The 25,679-nt window shown below is 35.5% G+C and overlaps 1 protein-coding gene across 4 annotated transcripts in view; it reads left to right on the forward strand.

Annotated features, from left to right (window-relative positions):
* Positions 1–25,679, forward strand: part of Strbp (spermatid perinuclear RNA binding protein) — a 151,430-nt gene that overhangs the window by 73,702 nt on the left and 52,049 nt on the right. For all 4 annotated transcript variants that reach the window (XR_007105055.1, XR_007105056.1, XM_047525845.1 and 1 more), the window contains exons 3-10: positions 700–920; positions 5,045–5,210; positions 9,431–9,575; positions 20,015–20,106; positions 20,625–20,720; positions 21,806–21,917; positions 22,573–22,670; positions 22,882–22,993. Coding sequence is in view for 2 of the 4 variants with exons in the window: in XM_047525845.1 (XP_047381801.1) it covers positions 700–920; positions 5,045–5,210; positions 9,431–9,575; positions 20,015–20,106; positions 20,625–20,720; positions 21,806–21,917; positions 22,573–22,670; positions 22,882–22,993 (1,042 nt within the window). In the remaining 2 variants the exon portion in view is untranslated. The remainder of the gene's footprint in view (positions 1–699; positions 921–5,044; positions 5,211–9,430; positions 9,576–20,014; positions 20,107–20,624; positions 20,721–21,805; positions 21,918–22,572; positions 22,671–22,881; positions 22,994–25,679) is intronic.

Raw genomic sequence — 25,679 nt, forward strand, 5'->3', positions numbered from 1 at the left:
TGGTACTACTCATCTATCTTTGTAGAATATTTCTTGATACTGTCATTGATTTTGTTTTTCCAAATAAGCTTTAAAGTGATTTTCTTTGAGGTTTAAGTAAACCAGTTCTGAGAAGATTTTGATTTAGAATGTGATAACATGTGTGCTTGGGAAGTTGTTTTTACATTATTTTCCCCATTCTGGAATTTGGAATGTCTCCTGCTAACCTTTTTTAAAAATTAAAGCCTTGTACCAGAGGTTTGAATGTCAAGTACTAAACAGCATTCCAATATTTTCCATAATTCATACATAACTTTATATTTTGTATCTCTACTGTATTATGCCGTCTCAAGTTTTTAAAGTGTGAAAGTCTCCATCAGTTTGGAAGGGAGTGACTGAATGTCATAAGTCACCATCATGCATTCCGAGAGACTTTTTTGCAAATATCCTGTGAAATGGATGCCCTTTTTTGAAGGGATATTCAGAAGGTATAGGTATCTATATAGGTCACACTGTTTTGAGTGTGACCTAGGTGAGCCTTACCAAAACATGAATGAAAGACCTCTAATTTAATAAACCCATTAATTAAATTCCACACTATTCCTGAGCAAATTTTTATTATTTTAATGTTAACTGTTTTATAATTGTTTGACATTTGATGGCATGATTTAAGTGCCATTTCTTTTATTGAAGCAATTGTTTTCTTTTTCCTTCTGACAGAGATCTATTCGATCTTTTGCCAATGATGATCGCCATGTTATGGTGAAACATTCAACAATCTATCCATCTCCAGAGGAACTAGAAGCTGTTCAAAATATGGTGTCTACTGTTGAATGTGCTCTTAAACATGTCTCAGATTGGCTGGATGAAACAAATAAAGGCACAAAATCAGAGAGCGAGACAGAAGTGAAGAAAGATGAGACTGTAGAGAATTATTCCAAGTGAGTATGGACTGGTCTTGTGATACTCTACTGGAGTACACAGAAAAGTCTGAGAGAGTCCCTACACTATACTGCTCCGTATGTTTTCTCATATATGTGACTATAACCAGGGAAATACATGGAGTTTTTCTAAGTTAATACTAATGATTAGAGCCAGAAAAATAAGATGGACTTGTTAGGATCCCTTCTGAGAATGTACCAAGTCCTTCTGTGTTTGAAGGTTATGATATTGTCATCTTTTTTCTGTGTTGGTTCAGTCTCCTAAATTCTGAAGTAATAGCAGGGGGAAATAATTCTTTTTGTCAGACATTTTAATCCTAGTGTAGAAGGAGTGTATGAAAATGTATTTTAAAGGTATTTTTGCCTTGTTGATGTCTATCTTTAAAGGTATTTTTGCCTTGTTGGAATCTGCCTTGTGGCATCAAAGGATGTAGTGCAGAGTCTTGCATACCAAAAATGTTAATATACTTGTGGAAGTATATTAACTAATGGGAACCTGATGTTACAGTTACAATAAAGTGTTCTAAGTGTTGTAATAACAGAAGCAATTGGTGAGATGAAACAGCAGTGGTAACTGGAGTCAGATCTTGAGACTGTGCCATGCTAAGTGTACAGTGATGGATTTGAGCAATGCCACTATGTTTGGAATAAGTGTATATCGTATTTTGAAAGATGAAGCCTATACAATTTAATTACATCATATTAATAGGTTTTAAAACATTTTTTAAACCTGTATCCTTTGTAAGTGGAAGATAAAGGTTATTGAATAATTCTTTCCAGCTTCCAATTCTAAATCAGTGTGATAAGAAGATAAAGAATAGTAGAAAAATACTGATACATATTTCTTCACTAAAAGTTAGTGTAACCTTTTCATCTTTAGTTGAAAGATACTCTGTCAAACTTTTGCTGACAAATTTAATTTCTTTACTTCATTAACTGTTTATAGGTAATTTATACTTTGTATCTGGTGTGAGTTTGAAGGTTCTTGGAATTAATTCAATTTTTGTCATATATGATGACTTTAAAATGTTATGGTCCAATTTGGAGCTCATGTTAATTAGCAATATTCAGAGACTGAATTTGTGATATGCCTTAATGATACCTGGTTCTGTATATGTTTCAATATTGTACAAGTCAAATAGTCATGTACACCAAATTTAAATTTGATATGTTTATGCTGATTTTTAAGCTTATTTAAATTGTGGTTTTACATACGTGGTTATATAGATAAATATATACAACAAAATATGTTCTTTTTTATCATTTTTAAGTATATATTTCAGTGGAGTTTAGATCTTTTAAATCTTTTTTTTCCCTCAAAGCTGGCATACTTTTGGAAAGCTTTTCTGTAGACTTGCTTAACTGGTTGAGGTCACTGTGTTTTAAAGGTCTTTAAAAGATAATGTGCTCCACAATTTCTTCTGTATTTTTTAATATAGCTATGTGTAGATGCTCTTGGTTGTCTGTGTAAAGTTTTCCCATTTGTGTAATGGTTCCAGGTTGAGTACTTGTCTGTGATTCTTGTAAGTGATGGAACTCAAGAAGTACAGAATAACTGTTCTTATTTTGTATAAAAAAGAGTCAGACAAGTCTTCGAACAGAGCTGTTTTCCAATGTGTGCTAGGCACGAGTGAGGAATACTTGTTAAGTAGATTTGTTAAGTGTCTTCTAGTGCTAGGCGCTGTTAGGCAACTTTTATCTATGCTTCCTTATTTTAACCTATTATTTTGCCCTTTTACAAACTGATTCAAAAGTTAAATCATGGCACAAGGTTCCACAATTTTGTATCATGAAGAATATTAGAATTTTATTCTTGATTTTTAAGGAATTCATGGTTACCTGCTCTACAATAACTGCTATATTCAAATTCATTATTCATGAATATCTTTTTTTGAATTAGTACTTAGTTTCTCAAATTAAACAAGCTGCCCTCTATCTGTGGAATAAGACCAAGTATAATCCAATTATGATTTAGAGTTTAATAAGTGAGTTAATAATGTAATGTTCACCAGGATTCATAGTCAAGTATGTATGACTCTAGAGTCCATTTTCTTAGCATGTATGCTTTAATTTCATGTGAATAAATTTTCAAATTACAGAGCAGAAAGAGATGATCTGCTGGTTCTGGGAATCAGAAAAAGCTTTAATAAGGAAGGGAGTATTTGGAGTAAGCTCAGAGATGGGTAGAATTTTGGCAAGCCAAGAAAGGGGAATAAAAAATAAGTCTCAGCAGAGATTTAGGTGTGAGAAAAGTTGGCCTCTGGGCAAGGTTCATTACTTGCATTGAATTATATTTTCAGTACCCCTCTATGAGAAAGGATTATTCTTGTTTTATAAATGAGAAAGCAGGCTCAAAGAAGTCAAGTATTTGTAATTTGTTCAATGTCAGCAGTAAGTAACAGAGCCAGGATTCAAACCAGAAAGTCAGGCTGCCTTCTAAATTACCTCCCAGTATGCTGAGTCCAAGTGTTCACTAAGGAAAATAATAGGTGGAATGCCTTTGAAAGATTATTCTGTTTGCATGCTTACTGTATACAGTAGGTTGAAGACAGCAGAGATGAGTCAAAATAAAGCTGATGAGGTGGAGGTGATTGAGATAGTACACTTTCAAGGTAATTAGAACCTGAACAATTTGAAGGCAGTGGTTTGAGGGTGACTATGGAGGAGTAATTTATAAATCACTGTTAGATTAGGGAGACTAAGAGAATAAGAGGACAGGGATGCAGAAGTAATCAGTTTCTAAACTTGGGTTATTTGCTTTAAAATGCTTATTTACTTCTATATTTCTGGCAACTTTATGGTTGTTTTAATATTTATTGAATCTTTAAGGTGTGACAGGCACCAAATCAGTGGCTGGATTATTTATAATTTTCTATCTAGTTTCCACTGCTACAATTTGTTTCTTTACGTTCTTCATTTTTATTCTCAATTCCACTGACTTTTGCCTAATTGCTGATTCTTTGCTTTCATCTAGAATGATCTTTTTCTTCCATCTAGTCAAGTAAGACTCCATTGAAGTCAGATTTCCAGATTGCCTTGCTTGACCTCTGTTAATTTTAACCTCTCCCTTTCTAAACTTGGGAAACAACCAGACGGTGTAAAGAACCTAAATATTGTGGTCAAATCAACCTGGGTCTGAATTCAGGCTTTGCCATTTTACCCTCTTTGTGAACTTGAACAATTAACTTTTCTGATGTTCACATTCTTTGTCTTACAAACCTTCTGTTGTGAAGTTTAAGTGAGAATATGTAGTATGAGGTTTGTTCTAAGCTGTTTCTTTGCCTTCCTCTTTTAAGTATGGTACCTAATCTGTGATTGGTTTGGTAACTTAAACACTGTGTAACCTCAGGAGCAGCAGTATTTTCTCATGCTCTAAAACTTGCCTTACTGAATGACTGCTAAGCTTGCTTAATATTTTCACTTGTGATTAAAGAAAATGAACTAATAAGGTTTTAGAATTTAAACCAAAAATAGGTGAACATTTTTCTGATGCACTCTATTCATGATTTGATATTTGCTCTTGTAACTACTCCTGGGTTTGGAGTGCAAAACTGACAGATTATTCTTTCCTTCCTCAACTCTTTACTTCCTCTGCTCTTCACATTTTTCAGTCTTCCCCATAAACTTTTGTGGATTCCACAACGATGCAGCTAGGCAGGAACTTAGTTCATTTAGCCAATAGCAATTTGACATTTGTGATTACTGAGCCAGCCGGAACTGCTGGGGTAGAATTCAGGTAGTTTAGATTTCTGTCTTGAAATTCTCAGTGTACCATGGTGTTCATGTTTCGTGCCAATTCATTAGTTACTACTAAAAAATAATGGGAGTTTAAAAAGAATAATTCGAAAATTATTTAAGGAGATAAAATATTTTAGGGTTTCTTAAGGAAAATAGATGTAGTAAAGAATTTACAGATCTGTACTTTGAAATATGCTCCCAATTGAATTATTCCTTGTGGGGGACAATAGTTACTGTATGCTCCTTAAATCTCAGAGTTTTAATCTGTAGATTTTTTGATGTCTGGATTTACATATTTTCTTATCAATTTATATGAATATCCAGGAAGCCAAATGATGATGAAGTTAATAGGTTGTACAAGGAATCATTCAGACTTTTGTTTTTAGGGATCAAGGTGGTCGGACATTGTGTGGTGTAATGAGGATTGGTCTGGTTGCAAAAGGCTTGCTGATTAAAGATGATATGGATTTGGAACTGGTTTTAATGTGCAAAGACAAACCCACAGAGACCCTGTTAAGTACAGTCAAAGATAATCTTCCAATTCAGATTCAGGTGAGTACAGTTTAACTGCTCCTCTAGAAGAATTTCTAAAAAGGTGAAAATACGTACTAACCTTGATGAATTTAGTAACAAGACTTGGTAATATTTAGGGGTGGGTACAAACACAAGCAATGCCACTATTCTGGGTCAGTTGACTAATCCATCACAGTTGAAACACATTTATAGAGATTAGTACTCAGGATATAATTACCAAATTAAGATGACTATTAAGGTACAGTCTTAAACTTTTCAAGTTTATCTTGCTGAGAGTTTGCATTTTTCCCAGACTAGATCTCTCAGCCTTATAAAACTCTTGGAAGGGTTGGTGAAATGCAGAAAACTCAAAAAGAGCCTAGACAACTTGAGCCTTTTATATATAACTTTTATAACTGAAAAACAGTTAAAGAGTAAGGTAATATAACTGTTAATGGAAAGTCACTATTAATTCCTTGTTTCCAAACCTTTTTCTTCCTGGGAAGTATTTAGAAAAAAATTTTTAATGTTGCCTTGTTCCTTGGAGGATGCTACCAGAGATGGAAGGCTCCTAGGATCTGCTTTGCCAGCCACCCAAAGGGCCATTTGTAGTACTGATTGGACAACTGTTAATCATCTTCTGGTTTCAGATGTGTGTCACCTGTGATCTAATTAGATTATGGCTATTTGATATCATTTCAGTTTGTCCTTATATCCATGTCACAGAAGTATTGTTCACCCCTAGGTCCAAACTTGAGAATTGTTGAATTCTCCCGTTTCTTTTATTGGTTCCTTTTATTTGTACTTCTTGTAAAAGTGGTTCTCTCCCGCCCAAGTAATATGAATTCTGAATTTGTTTTCATGAGATTTGTTACTAGATTTTTTTTTTTTTTTTAATATTACCAACTGAATTTTAAAACTGTCCTTTTTTAAAATCTACCACTCTTGGTACACAAATTTTTGCATTCTCCTATATTAATTTTGAGGGCACTGTTTTATTATTCCATCATAAATCTTAAAATATGGTTTTCTAAGTGACAGAACATATTCAACTTTCCCACTTTCAGTGTTGATGGAGAGAGATTTTCTGATTTTTTTATAGAGTTTAACTCCTTCCTTTTTCTTTCATCCTTTTATGGTCATTTGGGGAAAGAGAATGGTAAGGAACATAGAATATAATAAATTTTATGAAATGAAAAGCTCAATAACAGCTGTCTACCAGTACTTTCTTATCAGAATGTTAATAAAATTCTCATTTCCTTTTTTTATTGCTTTAGAATTTAATCTGCATTTCTGCTTTTAGTATGGAGAACATTGTTACTCTCAAGCCTATAATAAGTAATAACCGAAGCCTTTTTCAGCCATATCACCCTTTTCTGTTCCTGTTAGTAAGTACTGTTTCTTATGAGAATGGTCATATTTCTCATCATCAGGTGTATCAAAGTGGAGGAAAAGGTTGAGATCCAGTGCTATAATAAACCAGAGTTTCTTACTAAATCTGTCACATCTATTTAGCTTTGAAGATACAGAAGATAGGACCAAGCTTCACTGTGCACCAATATAGGGTGTTCTCTCTGCACATCACAATGGTGTAAACTCTGAATTGTTCCTCTCCTGAGTGAAAGTTTTTATTTCTGTGTACTACAGTTTTAAAATACTCTTTTTTGACCTAGTAAATGTTCAAGGGAGGAACCCAGGAGAGAGTTTAGGTTGTGGAGACGGTCTTAAATGTGAGGAAACAGGAGCTTTTTAGGCTAAAGAAGAGAAGATTTAGAAAGAAAGAATTATTGTTAGGTCTTTGAAGGGCCTATTGTAGGGATGGTAAAAGAGGCCTGAACTATTAGGACCGATGGTGGACATTATGAGAAATGTATTTCAGTTTAATTTAGCCAGGAGAATTCTCTAATAATGAATAATCTGTATTTGGGTAAAGGCATATTTCCCTCAGATTAAATTATGTTCATGTGCACACTTATGCCTGCATCTATATATATAAACACACATGCAATATTGTTATTGCTGATAATTTCAGGAAAGAAATCATTTTAAGTGTGACTTTCACATATTACCTTTCACTTTGTTTTCTTAGCATTTATGTGGAACAGTAGTATCTGACATGATCTTATTTTCTTATGGGTTAAAAGTCTTCCTGAACACTTACAGCAGCAAAACCTGCATTTATCTAATTACTTTAATTAATGTTGAAACATACCTTTTCCCTCCATACTCTTTTCTAGGGTGATTTTAGAACTACTTTGAGCAAACAAGGCAGAGGATGACCAGGACTAGAGAACACTTTAAAATTAGTCTGGTTTAAAACTCATGTGCATTGTAGGGATCTACATGCATAATTGAACATTTAGTTTGACTTCTTTGCTAATAAACACCTTTAATCCTTTTTATTGGCAAAATGAGAATGTGAGCAGTTTTATGCTGTTGCTTTATATTTTGGTTTTGGTTTTTCATTCATTTGTGTGGTTTTTCCTTTATTTGGCTTCCTCTATTCAAAATTAGGATAATGAGTTGTCTTTTTTTTGCTTTTTTTGGAACTGTTCAATGGTAAAATACTATTTTTGTGTACTATTTTTAATACACACCAGTGATCTAGTAGTGTTTCCTTTCAGGAATAGATACTAAAAATTTTATCACTAAGAAAGGCCCTTGTTATTAAATATTTAATATATAAAAATGTTAAATATAAATTAACATGTGGGACTGCGGTTATAGCTCAGTGGCAGGGCACTTGCCTAGCATGTGTGAGACACTGGGTTCAATTCTCAGCACCACATATAAATAAATAAAATAAAGGTTCATTGACAACTAAAAAAATAATAAATTAATTAATATGTGATTCTAATTGGGTGATTGTTTTGTGGAAGTTCTGTGTCTATAATAATTCGTTAAAAGAAGCAATGTAAGTTTCCCTGTGGTTATCAGATGACTTGTCATAATGATAAGTCTCAATTCAATGATCTCTGAGACCTTTTAAAAAATTTTTAAAAAATTGTTCTTTTTAGATATACATGACAGAGTGTATTTTAACATGGAGTATAATTTAATTAGTATTTCATTCTTGTGGTTGTACATGATGTGGAGTTTTACTGGTCTTGTATTCATATATGAACATAGGAAAGTTATGTCTTATTCATTCTACTGTCTTTCTGAATCCCCTCCTCCCTCCCTTACCTTTATTACCCTTTGTTTAATCCAATGAATTTCTGTTCTCCCACTCTACCCTGCTACCTTTATTGTATGTTAGCCTGCACATATCAGAACATTCTGTCTTTGGGTTTTTGGTACTGACTTATTTCACTTAGTATGATGGCTTCCAGTTCCATCCATTTACCCGAAAATGCCATAATTTCATTCTTCTTTATGACTGAGAGACCTTTTGTAAGAGAAGTGTTGAAGTTACTTGTTTGTATATATTTCTTTTTCTGGTAAGTAACTGTGTAAAGAGCCTTTTTCAGGGCTGGGGTTGTAGCTCAGTGATAGAGTGCTGGCCTAGCATGTGTGAGGTGAGGCATTGGCTTCAATCCTCAGCACATTAAGAAAATTAAAAAATAAAGGTGTTGTATCCATCTACAACTAAAAATATTTTAAAAATTTAAAAAGGATCCTTTTTCATTTGTGCTTACTCAATTTCTTTTAGAAAATCCATATAATCTTACATTTGCAAGTCCTTGGCAAGTAGAAGTTCCTCTTTAGTTTGTTCTAACTAAAAAGCTATTGGTTTCAGGTATATGACTCACACCTGTAGTCCCAGCAACTCCAGAGGATGATGCCGGAGGTCTGCAAGTTTGAGGCCAGCCTGGGCAATTTAGGAAGACCCTGTCTCAAAGTAAAAAATGCTGAGGATGTAGTTCAGTAGTGGAGTGTCCTTTGGTTTAGTCCCCAGTACTGCAAGAAAAAAAAAAAAAGTAAACTTTTTGGTTTAGAGAACATTCCCAGCTATTTATTATTCTAAAGCTGTTCTCTGTAATAATTTCAATGATGCTGTTGTCATTTTACTTTTAAATATTAGAATAGTTTTAAATATTGTTTCGTAATTGTTGGGATGGTTGACATTGTGGTTGCCTTTTGAGGATGGAAAGGATTTGTTTGTAAGTTGAGAGGAGTTTTTGCCAAACTAAAGAACTAGTTATGGATGTTGCTTTTCAGCACAATAATACCAATAGTTTATAACATTTCAGAACCTAGTGCATTTGAGATTTCAGTCAAATTAACAGGGTGCTATTGAAATCTTGGTGATTTTTCAGAAACTTACAGAAGAGAAATATCAAGTGGAACAATGTGTAAATGAGGCATCTATTATAATTCGGAACACTAAAGAGCCCACGCTGACTTTGAAGGTGATACTTACTTCCCCTCTAATTCGGGATGAACTGGAGAAGAAAGATGGAGGTACATGTTGTGTGTGTATATATATATATGTGTGTGTGTGTGTGTGTGTGTACATATTGTTTTGTTTATGTATGAGCTCGTTGCAGTGGTTTTGTTAACTGTGCTTTATTGGTTTAGGAAATCGGTCTTCATTTGTTTTTATACTACCCATAGTATTTAAACAGCTTTGTTTCTAAATAATTAGTGTACTTTTCAAACATGTATAATTTTAAAATACAAAATAGATTAATTAAAAAACCTGTGCATATCAAATGTGGCCCTTAACTCTCAATTTTTTTTTTAACACCATTTTGGTGTTCTGTTTTACTTTGTCTAGTATTACATTACATTGCTGGTATCAACCAACCTGTTCTATTTATTTCGGCTTAATGGCCAGATTTCAGGATTAAATATGGACCAAAATGGTATTATTTTCAAATTCGCTTGCTTATTGTTTCAAAAGTACTCACTTGCATAATTGCTCTTAATTTCTAATAGCTACATAACCTTGCAAAATTTGTTTTACTTAGTTGTCTATATGTAGATTTGTTTTGTAGTGTAAGGAATGTGAATTGGGGGATTGATTTTTTTTTTTTTTTAATCAATGCATAATCCTCAGTAATTTTTTTAGGAGATTTGTGATATATTCGAGAATCATGCTTTGTCTTAAGTTAAAAAGAATTGCTATATGGCAGTGTCATCCTCTAAAACTAGAGTGAGAAATCTATTCAGTTTTTGATAGCTTTGAGAAGTAATGATGGGAGTGTGGTGGATTTCTTTTTCTGATGTTTTTATCATGTCAAGTTAACTTGTTTCTGCTTCTCAGTCCTGTTCCTAGAAACTTGCCATTTGATATTTTTCCTGTGTCAGACCTTTGACCAACTGGCCACTCTGTCCTGACAATTTAGAGGCAGTGCAGTGTATCTGGGCCAGTGGGGACTCTCTGTTGCTATTTTTCATCTCTTGAATTTCAACAAGTCCCATTGCTTACTCCTCTACCTGAAGTACCACCAGTGTAGTAAGAAATATTGGTCAGTTTCATAGTTTATTTGAAGTTCACGATAAGGGTAGAAAAGCACATTTATCTTAGATCTTAAATTTTTGGTAGATGTTATTCGTAGTTCCTTAAACTAAAAGTGATATCTTTTAAAAAATATTTTTTTGGATGATTAAAGTCAGATATACAATGCCCAACAAAAATAACTAAATACATTAATAATCATTTTAATCAAAGTATATTCAATCTAAAATTGGGTTATGCCTGTACTCATTTTTTCTTATATATAGTGTCCATAGCACCTCTGAAGAACCAATCTTAAATGGCTTAATTTTTTTAACAGCAGAACTATGATTTCTGATTTCTGATGTGTCAAGATAAATGTTAATTCTGGTAAGCTGTATTCTACTTGACCCTATAGTTTAAAAACAACCATTTTGGGCTGTGGTTGTAGCTCAGTGGTAGAGCACTTGCCTAGCATGTGTGAGGCACTGGGTTTGATCCTCAGTACCATGTTAAAAAATAATAATGAAATAAGATAAAGGTTTTGTGTCCATCTATGACAATAACAAGAAAACTTAAAGTAGAATTCTAAGTAGAATTGTCATTATTGGCATTATTAAAAATTTGATTATAGGGAAATGAGAAAAAGACTGAAGTTGCCAAAGACCAGGTGAATTATATATTCACTTGTACCTGTTGATATTCCTTCCATTACCTCTTAGAAAGTATTAAGAGAATATCTGGATTCTTTTTCCCTGTGGTTTTGTGTGTTTACATGGAATTTTGTCATAGCTTGCAGTGATATCCTTAAGCTTAGCCTGTTGCTTTTATAACCTTAATTTCTGTTGAGAGAACCTAGCAACAGATTCTTGCACCTTTGCTTGAATACATTATTAAAGAATGGGATTTGTGATGAAGTAGGAGAGTCAAATCGTCTCTGTTCAAGGTGTTTTGGGTTACTGAGGATCCAAAGACCTCTATGAGTTGACTCTTAGCTAGTGTGTGGGATGAGGTAAGTTGAAGGAATCATCTGGGATTTAATATTTTACACATAATCTCCTTTTAAATTGCAGAAAGGTTTGCCCTGCATTATTCTTAACATCCCAGCCCTGTTGACTCACATGATCTTTTTAAATTTACTCATTTTGTCTAACCTGGGCTTTGTCAAAGAACCTTTTTGTTCTTTGCTAGCAGTTTTGTGTATTCCTGGGCAACTTGAAAGTTTCAGCATAATTGAGCATTTGAGATCTGTTTTTACAATTCTATTTGCTCATACTAGGCACTCCTTAGCTCCTTGATGCAGTTATTTGCAGCTGCATGGAATGAAAGCACAAGATTCATTCAGGTTCCAGGGATTTCTGGGACTGAAAGACAGCCCCCCCTTTCAATTTCTACTCATTTTTCAAAGTTTAAAAAACACATCCATTGTAACTTCTTTTTTCCTTGGAAACATTTTCCTATGCTATCTGGACTTTTGATCATCCATAAATAAACAATTCACAGTACATACACACCTCATGCATTTCTCTTCTGTCTCTTGCTACTTATTTGGGTAAAATTTGAAAAGGGAAAAAGGCAGAACCAGAGGATTGGGGCATATTACTACATCAAATTTATATCCTTTGTGTTAGAGTCTGTGCAGTAGTGGATTTAACTACTCATTTCAAATCACCATTTATATTTTAAATTGCCAGAGTACACAGTGAATCTTTTGTATTGTTTAAAAATTTCATATGTAAGGCTCCTTCTTGGAGTCAGTCTTCTTACCATATTCTAATTCTTTATTTATAGGCCCTGTAGAACCTAACCATTTCCTCATTCATTACCAAAGGGACAATGGGTTAACAAGACTACAGCCATTTCTCCCGATTCTGCTCCCACCCCCCATACCATTTTACAACCTAGATTGTTAGCCTGCGAACTTCCTCATCAGTCATTGGTCAGATTGTTATTAACCTGAGACCTTCCACTATTAAGAATAGCTCCCCTGCCCCTGCCCCTCCCCCTCCCACTCCCTCTTCCTCTTCCTCTTCCTCTTCCTCTTCCTCTTTCCTTCCTTCCCTCGCTCCCCCTCCCTGTTTCTCTCTCCCCCCACTAAGGGCACACACTCTGTTCATCTGCTTAATGAAATCTCTTGTGTGAGTTCCCGCCTCTGGAGTGGTTTTTCTGGGTGCTTTTATTGGTGCCATGACTCGGTTGAGCTCTTCTACTGCCACTTAGGCGAGTGGAATCCCATCTGATGCCCCAGAGCCCTGGACACTGGTCTCACCTTCCATTCGCTTGGAAGCCTAGTTCTAAATCCACCACTGGCCTTCAGATTGCTGAGTTTTCACCTAGGTCGACTTAAACACTCCTCTGCTGACCTGAGACTTGACTGTTGATTGTCGTCCTCAAGGCAGTTGAGGAGTGGGGGTTCCCCCAGCTACTTTTACAGTTACTGCTGGCTCCCTTAGTTGACCTTATCTGATGGGTGGGTCCCCGATCTTTATGGTGGAGAGTCTCTCTCTGGGTTGAGGCTCCTCTTCACTTTTTTATGATTGCCCACCGCCCGCGGGGACAATCACAACGCGTACGCTTTTCTTGATCACAGGAACCAAGAAGATTTTATTCCACAAGTCTTAGACTTATATTGAGAACATCAGCCTATCAGAGAGTAGACTACCAGGAAAGTCAGCCTATCAAGGAACAGTCTCCAGGCAGATACCAGGATTGCCTCATGTACAACAGCCAACCAGAGTTACTTCCTAAAACTTGTTTATGAGTGCAGCTATGTCTGGCAAGCTGCCAGGCACCATCTTAGAGATCAGGCCACGGTGCGGCTCTGGGGCCCTCAGAGCCCGCCCCTGACACTTTTTCTCTTAAAATTTCTGGTGCCAGGTCCTCAACCCCCTTGGCTTTTGTCTGGCACACTCTGATGGGAGTGTCGACACCCATCATTGTGTTGCTGCCTTGTCTCCAGCCAACTAGTCTGTGACCTCAGGATGCCTTGGATACTGATTTGGCTGTTTATCAGTCTCCACCATGGGATCTGGGTCCTCCATTCTGGCAGATTCCCCCTGGGGTGCCTACTAGACAATCTTAAACCCCTTCACCTGACTCCTGGCCTAGAGCCACCAAAACTTATTCACTAGTATAATGATATTTGGCCACAGTATCCTTTAGATAATCAATCCAAATGGCCATAATGGCACCCTGGATCCCAGTGTTCTATGGGACTTATACAACTTCTGTGAGTGAGCAAGTAGATGGAGAGAGATTCCTTACCTTTAAGTTTTCTCTTTCTTGTACACTAAACCTGATCTTTGTTCTTCCTGGAAACCCGAACACCTCCTTTTGGCAGTGAATCTTCACTTTCCCCTGCTGCTTCTTCCCCTCCTAATCCCTCCTCCTCCTCCGACTTTGAACCACCCCCATACCAGTCTCCTGTGGCAGAGGACCCTGTGGCCCTTGCTTCTCCATCTCCTTTGCCCTGCTGTTTCTGCTTCCTCCCTCCGCCCAGCCTACCCAGTCCTCCAGGCAGTTGGTCCCATGTACATGTTCCAGCTCCTCTACAGGAGGTGACTGGTGTGGAGGGAGTGATCAGAGTCCATGTTCCTTTCTCACTCTTCAGTCTTTCCTAGATAGAGAAGCAGCTAGGCTCCTTCACCTCCAATTCTGCAAACTTCATGAAGGAATTTCAATATCTTACCCAGTCTTACAAGGAACATAGGAGAGTCTGAGAAAAGGTGTGCAATTAGGCAGATGAGATTCAGCAGTCAAACCCGACCCACCCCATTGGGGCTGAAGCAGTACCAGATAGGGAACCCCAATGAGATTATAACACGGTGACCAGGTGTCTGCAATGAGATGAATTCCAAACCTGCGTTCTTATAGGTCTTCGAAAGGCAACCATTAAACCCATTAATTATGATGAACTTCAGATAGGACAAAACTGAAAAGTCATCCCATCTGCCTTTCTGAGTTGCCTCACAGAAGCCATGCTCAAATATACTAATCAGGACCCTGAAACTGTGGAGGAACAACAGCTACTCATGACTTATTATTTTTCCCAAAGCTACCTAGACATAAAGGCTAAATTGAGGTGGTCAACAGGGGCTCCCTTACCCAATAGCCAAGAGGTTCTAGTGGTGGCATTCAGGGTATATAACGGAAGGGAAGAAAAAAACCCAAAAACTAAAATACCAAATGCTAGCCAAAGCCTTTCAGCCAGCTAGACCTGCTCAACCAGCCACTACTAGGAACACCCTAGCTCTCAGACCTCCAGGCCCATGCCTCAAGTGTGGAAAAGAGGGTCACTGGGCAAGAGCCTGCCCCAACCCCCACACGACTTTACAACCTAGATTGTTACTGACTGTGAACAATCAATTGAGATAACTCAGTACCTTCCTAGATTGTTAGCCAGCGAACTTCCACTACTTAAGAATAGCTCCCCCTGCCCCCCATGCGCCCTTAAGGACAGACACTCTGTTCGTCTGCTTAATAATATCTCTTGTGTGAGTTCTGCATCTGGAGTGGTTTTCTGGGTGCTTTCAATTACTACATATTTTCTTTTAAAGAAGGCACTGGAGAAAAAGTGCAGACTTTGGTGCACAGCAGCCTTATGTTCGTTCAGTATTAATTCCATTAGTTAGTACTGCTCTGTGACCTTGGTTATGCTTTCTTCATTTTAAAGTGTGGATAATAAATACTTCAAAAAGTTGTTTACAGGTTAAACAAGAGAATTTATATAATGTGACTTGTATAACTGGCACAATGTATCTGCTCAACAAATAGTGGTAATAATTCAGCTTACTAAAGATTCTTAGCACAAATTTACCTATTCAAACTGCTTCAGTTAACAATGTGAGTAATGTGTGCACAGTAGGGTCTAGCAACCTGAATGTAAACATATTTAAATTCTTAAACACCCATTGAAGCACATACTGTTAGAATCAGTAAACAGGTTTTCTGTGGTGCTCATAATGAGCAGGCTCATTCTATAACTAATGATTCATTGAGAGTAGTTATCTTTTTTTTTTTTTTTTTACTACTGCTTTTCTTTTTCCTTAGCACCTACAAGTATACCCAACACATAGGAGGCAATCAAAGAACACCACATGTAAATTAGTGAATTGAATTTTTGTACTCAGCATATTGTCTGATTAAATAAATATGTCCAGTATATAAGACAGAAGCATTAACAATGAGTAACATCTCATAGCTCAAGCAATAGATTTTGAAGATCTGTGTCTTTTGAGGTATTTTAATAGTCTACTGTGTGATAAGCATTTTCTTGTATGTGATTTATTAAAACACAACAAAACAAAAAAACCTCACGGCAGCTCTCTTGAGGTAGTTACTATCCTGCCTTTTAAATGAGGAAAGTTTAACATTTGGCCAGGTCCTCTTACTCAAAATTTAGTGTGCAATGTAACTTTCCCATTCCTTTCTGGGATCTGCATGAGTGCTTTGCAGATCTAGTCCTTCTGAGCATTATGGTCTCATCTTCTTTTGGTGTTTGTGATTTTAAAACAGAACTATATTTGTGATTGGGACTGATAAATCATCTTTTTATCACATTTATAAAGCAGTTTGAAACCAGGTGGATAGGGAAACTAGAGACTTCTCTGGCTAAGACTAATATAAACCTCTGTCCCCAGAATTGGTGGGGGTGGGGGAGGCGTGGTTCAGGGATGACAGAGAAGCTGCCCAAGAGTCTCTTTTCATGTATTGGTGCCAGTGTGAACTTCTGACTCTTCTTGGCAGAAGTTCTCTAGCATGTGTCTTGAGATAGTAGATTCTCAGTTTAGAGATCACAACTGAGATTAGAATGATGCTGTAGGCTTTATTTTCCTGCCTTCCCCAGCTATTAACCAGCTGCTCTGGGTATTTATGCAGGGCAAACCTTTGACTATTATCTTTCCAATGCTTGACTGCCACTGAAGGAAAGTCATCCTAAGTGTCATTACTGGAATAAATGAGAATAATCTCTCTCTGTTCTACTTTGTTTCTACATTTACCTGTCCACATTATTGTGTTCTGATATTTTGCTTGGACAGTGCTTTGGGACATAACGTCTTCTTTCCTGAAAGCTTCAAGGAATTTGAGAGAGGAGGGGCTGCCAGGATATCTTCAGGCTAATTAGGAAATTCTTTCAACATGAACTCAGTAGCTCAGTTTCATGCAGATTGTCAAGGAGCCTGTCATGATACCCCAGCTAAATTATTTTGCCTTTAAAGAGTCCAGATTCTAAACACATAACTCCTACTTAACAGTTGTGTTTGGCTTTTTTCCTGCCCCATCTTCAGTCTAGTGATTTTGTTAACAGGGTCAGATAATTTGCTTGTAGGGCACTGAGAGAAACTGACCAACATTTCCTGCGTATGGTGTGATTCTGTTCACTGATCTAACCTCTAACCAAATAAACATCATTAGGTATAATAGACGTCTTTCCAATGCTTCCATTGTTCAGAATGTTGAATGTACCTTCATGCCCTGGTGCCAGGTTACTGAGTAATACGTTTTTAAAAGTTTTTTTTTCTTCTGGCATTTTTGCTAACATCCCTCTACTATAACCTCTCATGCTACTTTTTGTTTCAGTGGTCACTGTAGTAAAAAATGAAATGGCTCACAGTTCTATTGTTTCTATTAAGGATTCCATGAGAACTCCTCCCCGTCTTTTTCATCAGTAAAGCCTTTTCCCAACAAAATTGAAACTCTTACATTGAAGTCCAGAAGTATTAAATTCTAGCACCAGTCCTATGATTGCCATATTAATGAAGCAAAATAATTGCCAAATAATGAAGTTATTTTTTTAATCAATGAAAATATATAAAACCATATATTATTAATTACATAAAGGAAATAGACAAGGTGGACATAGCACTGTAGTACCATATGAATTTATTTTATTTAATATAAAAAAGCTTTGAAGGTAAAATGAGATGAATTATATCTCCTCTGCTATTTCCCACTGCATTACTATTGAGACATTTTGGATCTTTTGACTTTTTGACTATCAGAGCATGAAGAAACATGGCCATTCTGATGGTGATGTAAAGGGAATCTGTTGCAAGTCTTCCATCCAGTGCCTGCCCGTTTCATCTCTTTTCAGTACAACCTATTGTCTCCAAATGTTGACTGTCTGTAGCAAGCTGATGTCTTGATTTTTTTAATAAGAGTTTGTAATTATAATCTTAGAGATGAAAGGATTTATTGAAATATTTTCCTGTGGTCCCTGTTGTGAATACCTGCTATAAATACAATTAATCTAAGGCTTAAATTACAAACTCTGACCACTGGATGAAATACAAGAAAGTACATAAAGAGTTTTGACTTAACTTGCTTTTTTCTATAAAAAATTCTTCTGCCTCACTTCCCTCTTCTATTGCCTCCCTTTTCTCAACATCCACACTTGGTAAGATGTTAGAATAAAGCTTATCTTACTTTACTGGTTTTTTTCCCCTATTAATTTTAAAATTGAAGTGGTGGAAAATAAGCAAATTCTGTATCTTCTGTTTGGATCATGTTACTTAGCAGTCAGTCAACCTTTGTCATGTCTAACTTTTAACAGATTCTAATCATTCATAGTCTTTTATCTGGTATGTGAGCTTTACAGAGATACTTGTATTGATCACAGTTAAACATTTTGACATAAATCATTAAAATGAGTTAGTTGTACATTTTGTGTCAAGACAAAATTGAGCAAGTCTAGGAGCTACATCACCTGTGAATACAATACCCTTGGTGTATTTATCGATGTTTATAAATAAATCCACATTAATAATTCTTTTCAAGAGTTTCCATTTTATAAGTTAAAAAAAAAAAGGTGGGGATAATGAAATGAGAACCTGTGTTGTGATTTTTGTTGGCAGGGACTAATGGCGAACAATGCAGATATCTGCTGTAGAGCTCACCTTGTCATAAAATAAGTGTGTAGCACTTTGTCCTTTATAGTTTTTTAAATTTTTTTATTTTAGCCAACAGAGAACTGACAGTAAAGGAGATTTGTTTTCTTTTTTTTTTTTTTTTTTTTTTTTTTTTTTTTTTTGTGGGGAGCGTGCCAGGGATTGAACTCAGGGACACTGGTCACTGAGCCACATCCCCACCCCTATTTTGTATTTTATTTAGTGACAGGGTCTCACTGAATTGCTTAGTGCCTTGCTTTTGCTGAGGCTGACTTTGAACTTGGGCTCTTCCTACCTCAGCCTCCTGAGCTGCTGGGATTGTAGGCATGTACCAAAGGAAATTTGTTTCCTATTGGGTATTAATGCTTTCAGTTTTAGTTAATGACATTTTATCCATTAGAATAAATGTATTTGCTATAGTGGAGTCTGATAACTAAGCAGTTTGATAACTGCTTTTATCCTTTATTTAAAAATACTTATACTGTAGTAGTTGACCCACACAAATGTATAACCAAACCAGCTACTGTTAGGAGAATTCAGGAAGATGGGCTGTCTTAAATATAAAAGTTCTTCAGAGAGAATAATAAATCTGATTTAATTAGATTAGATAAAATATCATCCCCCAAGAAACATTTGTATGTTGTATGCTTTTAAATAATGCAACAAGACTTAAAAAAAAAAAAAAAAGAAAAAAAAAAAGCCTACTTCTTTGTAGCTTAGAGGAAATAAATTTACCTTTGGAATCTTGGATTTAGTATCATGTAACATCTTCTTCAGAGTGGGTATTTGTCATTAATCATGTTTGAATTTTTAATTTTAACTGCTTTGGGCCATCTAAACCAAATTTTAAAATGTTAAAGTAAGCCAAAGAGCTGTAATTAGATAGTAGTCTTTGAACTGCCTTTTTTACACAAGGAGGTATATAAACTGGAAGTGTATTTCAATTTGTTTTATATTTGTAGTTTTAATGATTTTGTCCCAGAAAAGACATGAGAACTTCAGGATAACACTTGAGTTCTCATCAGTGGAGTAAAGTTTCTAGTAATGGTTATCTGTTGAATGAGTTCGTTTAGTTGCAAAAAGTGTTTTGGAATACTTAGTGTTTTCTCAGTAAATCTCAAGTTGACCATTAGAGCTCCAGTTTTTCTTAAAAACTGATCAGTGATCAAATTTTTTTCTGAAAAAAAAGTTATGATTGCTATTGGTCCCAAATTTCCCTTCTTCATGTCTTGTCAAAGGAAAAAGTGCTATGTACTTATTTTGTGCCATGATGTTTTTCATGCTTATTGATAAGATCCCAGATTGTAAGAAGCAGGATCACTGATTTGTTGACAAAATGAATTCTTATATGTTCCTTTGTACTTGTGCACAGATGCTATTCTTATTCCTATTTACTCAAGTAATTGTGCACATAATTTGAAAAAGAAGCAACAAAGCCAAATTGTGAAAATTTCTGGGAGTCTTATTAGTTCACTCAGATACTGCTGTTCTTCTTTTTTAAAAATTGTTTGGTAATTCGACAGGAACCCCTTGGTCAATTGTATCTGTCTCTCTCTATCCCATTTTACCATTAGAAAATGTTGCGATGAAAGATCCTCCGGACTTATTGGACAGGCAGAAATGCCTGAACGCCTTGGCGTCTCTTCGACATGCCAAATGGTTTCAGGTTGGCTTTTTGTTATTTTCTTACTGTTACTGTAGACTTGTGCAGGTTTTGCTTAGAATCCCAACAGTGGTTTCTGTGCACTATATAAAATGGGGTACTTTCTATTTCTTAGGGTTGTTGGAGTAAAAGAGTTAACTTAGGTTAAGTGCCTAGAATAGTTCTATTATAGTTAATGGTGTTTTGTTATCATACAATTCTTTTTGGCCTAAAGTTATTCAGAATTTTAAATGATGACTTGTAAAATACAACCATGGGAAAAAAGCTAAAAGTAATAGTTGCCTGCAATGGAATTGCCATAAGGCTACATAAGGAATTTTAATATAAAGTTTATTTTACTTTAAAATCTTTCTTTCTGAACCACAATTTACTATTTTTGATAGCTTGATATTTTGGTTTGCTTGAAAACCAATGAATGGCTTGCTACTTAGTATTCAGTTAAAGAACCTATCCATGATCAATATGCTTAAAATGAAGAATGAATTTCAATAGGGATATTGGAATCATTTTGTTTGTTTTAGGCAAGGGCAAATGGATTAAAATCATGTGTAATTGTCCTCCGCATTCTGCGTGATTTGTGCAACAGAGTCCCCACATGGGCACCATTAAAAGGATGGGTAAGTACTTAAATATAGTTAAAAGCAAGTTCCAAAGCTATAGCAAAGTTATACCATTTCCTATAGAAATGGTGTGTTATTATAAAATGACTACCTTCTGTGTTACCTAAGGTATGTGTTATCTGTTTTTGCCCTGGGGGAAAATTATGCATGTTTTATTTGAATTCTTTTCTTACACTTACAACTTGTTACAGAATCAGATATCTTTTTGATAAGTGTCTTCCTGCCCTCAGCTCTGCACTGATGGTTGCTCGGCTGACCCATTTCTTTTTCAGTGCCTCTTGCCTTTATGGTTGAAATTACCTGACAGTCCAATGGAGACATTTACAAGTTAATTGCTAATTTGCCATGTTAATATATTTCATAACATTGACTTAATTTGGAAATTATACCTGACATAATCAAGACTACAACTTAAGAACTTTATAAATCAGTTCAAATAAAGCTGTAATTATTACTTTGATAAAGTATCATTAGTTTGCAGTTTGTTAAGTACAGATTTGGTTCTTTTTTTATTCAAATTATAGTTCTTGAACAGACTGTCTAAAATGAAGTCTTATTCTTACATTGAGCTATTTATGGTTTGAGGGTTTTCTAGTAAATTTAGTGGGATTTTGGTGGGCTGGGTTTGTATATTGCCTGTTATTAGCTATTACTAACTTATATTAAGCCCTGTTAAATCTTTGTTAAATGAATTAGATGACCATACTTTCTTTAGTGATTCTTTCAGAGTAACTAAAAATTAGAAAGCTTTTGTTATAAAAGCATCATTTGAGAATATCTCAAAAATGCTCAGTTTAAAAACTGGTTGTGGGACTGGGGATATATGTAGTTCAGCGGTAGTAGAACACTTGCTTAACATGCGTGAAGCCCTGGGTTTAGTCCCCAGCACTGCCTTCCCACTTCCTGAAATCTCTCTGGGGGAAAAAATTGTTAATCATGGGGAAGAGTGAAGTGGGCCCTAAATATTAAATTGACTTTTGCTTTTTTTGGCTTCCCTTGTAGATAGAAATGTCAGCTCACATTTAACTGGAATCCTTTTAACACTTGGTGCATGTACTAATTTGTAATTTAATATCTTCTAGCCACTAGAGCTTATATGTGAAAAGTCTATAGGTACTTGTAATAGACCTTTGGGCGCTGGGGAGGCCTTGAGACGAGTAATGGAGTGTTTGGCATCTGGAATACTACTTCCTGGTAAGGGTTTCAAACTCTGGAGGCAAATAAATAAATAAATCAGAAAAATCTCAGTTTATTTTTCTAAATATGTACTAAATTTGTCCTCTATGCAGGAAAATGATGCTATTTTTGAGCTATTTTGCTTAGACTGTTAGCAACTAGAATGTTTATGTGTTGGAAAAGTGCTGTAAACTTTTCCAATAATTGTAATTTTTTTTTATGTACTAACATAAAGTGTACTAATAAAGTATTATGTCTGCTATGAATTTGTTTTACCTAGAAGTCTGAATTTGAAAATGCACATGTTGATTTAAAATGTATGAAGTTCATTCTGTTTGCAGTCTGGTGTTAAATTTGGAAAAGTTAAATTTGGTCTTATTTTTTCATATGTAATCCCTTTAAGGATTTGGAATGATTCATCATGTTGTTTCTAAATTTTCAGAGTAAGACCCAATCTTGGAGTTAAATACACAAGTGACTTCCAGTATAAAATATGGGCAGTTTAGTGCTAACATATCAAAAATGAGAGTGTCCTTAATACTCTAGTTGAACAGACTTCTACTTCCTCAGTTTTTTTTTTTTTCCTTTTCTCCTCTCACTCTTGTGTTAGTTTATTGAGTTCTTAATCCAGTTCTAAATGATACTTATGTTTTGCCTTTGCTTTTTTCCAAAGGGGGCCCTGGTCTTCATGATCCTTGTGAGCGAGACCCAACAGATGCTCTGAGCTATATGACCATCCAGCAAAAAGAAGATATTACCCACAGTGCTCAGGTAGAAGTCTTGGAAGTCTTGGCACACATGGTGATTTATTAGAGAGAGATCACAACTTAATTTTCTGAATTATTCAGATTGAACATTTTTTTCTTGCATGCTGTTAGGAACTTCTGCCATTAAAGCAGCATTTAATGAATGTCATTTTAGCTAGATGATCTAATGGATTTATGAATGGCTACTGAAATTTGATTAATGTTTTATTCTTTAGCATGCGCTTAGACTATCAGCCTTTGGCCAGATTTATAAAGTGCTGGAGATGGATCCCCTTCCTTCTAGTAAGCCTTTTCAGAAGTATTCCTGGTCAGTTACTGATAAAGAAGGTGAGCCTGAATGTCTTATATTAGGGTTGGGGTTTGGTAGTGATGGTTGTGGGATGCCTCTCTTGTTAGAGTTTAGGGAACTTAATCCTTGTTTATCTAAGACATCTACAAGGAAATTTATTGCTTTTTTCCCTGACTTTGTTGGTCTGTGTCTGCATCAGTGACATTAGCTTGTTCTTATTAATGATCAGCTCATTTGTCTGTGCTGGTCATATTTTATTACTACATAGACTAGAGACCATACTTTGAGAACATCTGATCCAAGGAGAAGAGATAAACCATAAAGTAGGAGGAGACATTTTCACTGATCAGTTTGATGATTTTTCTCATGCTTGAAAGTGTGATGTAACTAAGAAAGAAAAACAAAAATATAGAGGAAAGAATATTGGAGAATTCAGGACCATCTTCAATTTGTGCTAGTCTGTTTGAACTCAGATTAGAGTTTGAACAGAAATAGGATCAGTATGACCTGGATTCCAATCATCGCTCAACCATTTACCTGTTTGAGGCTTTGAGCAATTAGTTCCTCTCTCTTGGTGGGGATATTATTGTCTTCTTACCTTATTGACTGTTATCAGGTAAAAATGCCTGGCTCACTGCCTGAAATAGAGCAGATATTTGAGTCTGAATCCACTTACTCTTCTCACTGTGCCACAGAAAACACTTCAATTTGTTTTCTTTCCTCATTATATTAGAAGATGGGATATTTAATACCAGATATTCTTCACCTAGGATGCAGCCTACCTGTCACAGTTGATATTTTAGTAATTTCTGTATGACAAAAATAGTGCAGTTGCTCAATCTATTTTTTAGACACTATAATTTCAGTAGATCTAAAAAGAATTATTCAGGGAGTCCCAAGATCAGAATTGTTTAATAGTAATAATATTAAGACTTTTTGTGCTTTTTGTGTTCCTTTTCCACTCTTTCCTGAGTGTACAGTTTTCTAGAGGCTAATGTTTTATTTTAATTTCCATAAAGCTTAATATTGATATATATTACCCACAAAGTAAAACTGTTAATGGGAATGATATATTGGCTAGATTATATTGTTATATTGTGTGAATGTATGAATATGCAACAACAAATCTTACCATTATGTACAACTATAATGTACCCATAAAAAACATGGGAAAAAAAAGAATATAAAATAGTCCTGAACTAAAAAGTTTGAAAATCACTGCCTTATACTGTGACCTCCCTCAGGGGAAGGAATCCTCCAGACTGTACCATATCATTGTTATAAAGCAGTGCTCAGTAAAATTTATGGAAGAAAAAGTTGGTTTTTTTTAAGAGTGTGCTCAAACACTGGCAGTGAGATTACTGAGAGGTATTTACATATCCATACCACATTAAGCATTGTCTATGAATGGCATGATTGAATAAAAATTTCCAATATATATGTTTTTTCTTATGATTAGTAGCAGAAACAATATTTCTATTGCAGAATTCACAGTACTTTTTTCGCCCTCCCACTAGATAGTGAAAGTGTACCAGCTATTATGTGACTTAGGTTTTGTTTTTGTTTTTAACTTAAAGATCTTTCTCGGAAGTTTGGGAACTACTAATCTGCCAACATAGAGCATAAAATAAAGTCAGAATGTGCCAGTGTTCCTGTTGTAGCCCTATAAGTTAGTACCTGAATGATCTGAACAAGTCACTTTCTCATTTTGTGCTTTGATTATAAGATGAGCTCCCTCATAATTTCATGCTTTTAGCACCTAGCTTTCTGACATTCATATTTAAATTTAATTCCTATAATTCTTGGTGATTTCAATATTCTTTCAGGTAATTTATTCCCCTAAACTCTGACATTCTTAATTCCTTGACTTCTTCTCCCATAATTACTTTCTCTTCTACCTTACTCAGTTACCCATTCTGTGGACACACCCTTGACCTTGCCTTCAGCAATAACTATACTCGTACCCTTTCCAGCTTCCTCTTATTGTCAGTCTGTCGAGTACTCTTATTTCTTGAACTCACCATTGATTTTCTTACGTTTACATAGTTACTTATTTTCATGGTCTCCCTTCTGTTTGTACCCTGCTTGTGTTCTCTGACCCATCATTATGATTACTCCCTCGCATGTACTTTCACTTCCTTGATCTTCTCTTTCTGATAATATTCTAACTGATTGAACTCCATCTTTTTGCCTACATTAGATTTGTGAACATGATTGGGGGAAGAAAGCACAGCCATCTTGACCATTTTTCTTTAAGTCTGTATCACTAACCTCATGGGAACTACTTATCTGACAATTCTCCTATAAGATCAAGGGTTCTCCAGTTTTCCTAGATAACTCTTTCATATCTCTAGCCCCTTCTCCTTACTGTCATCTAATGACCTTGTTTGCTTCTGTTTTCCTCACATTAATAGTAATCTGGAGCTAAGATGAGCCTTTCTACTTGTCTACTGTATCACATTCCCTCTTGCCTACCAGTGGACATTATTCCAGAAGTTATGTCTTCTCACCAATGTCAGTTTTTCCCTGTCTATTGAGTCATTTTCATCAGCATGAAAACCTGCTATAGTATTTCCCATCTGCAAGACAAAGCCAAATAAAACTCTTTTTTTTTTAGTTCTACAGCTCCACTAATAGAGTCACGTTTCTCATCTCACCTGTAGAGCAGTACTTTTGGAAGTTGTGGCCTATTTCTTCCTTTTCCTCACGCTCTGTTCACTTTTG

The sequence above is a fragment of the Sciurus carolinensis genome, chromosome 14, assembly GCF_902686445.1.
Source record: "Sciurus carolinensis chromosome 14, mSciCar1.2, whole genome shotgun sequence".
Classification (NCBI taxonomy): domain Eukaryota; kingdom Metazoa; phylum Chordata; class Mammalia; order Rodentia; family Sciuridae; genus Sciurus; species Sciurus carolinensis.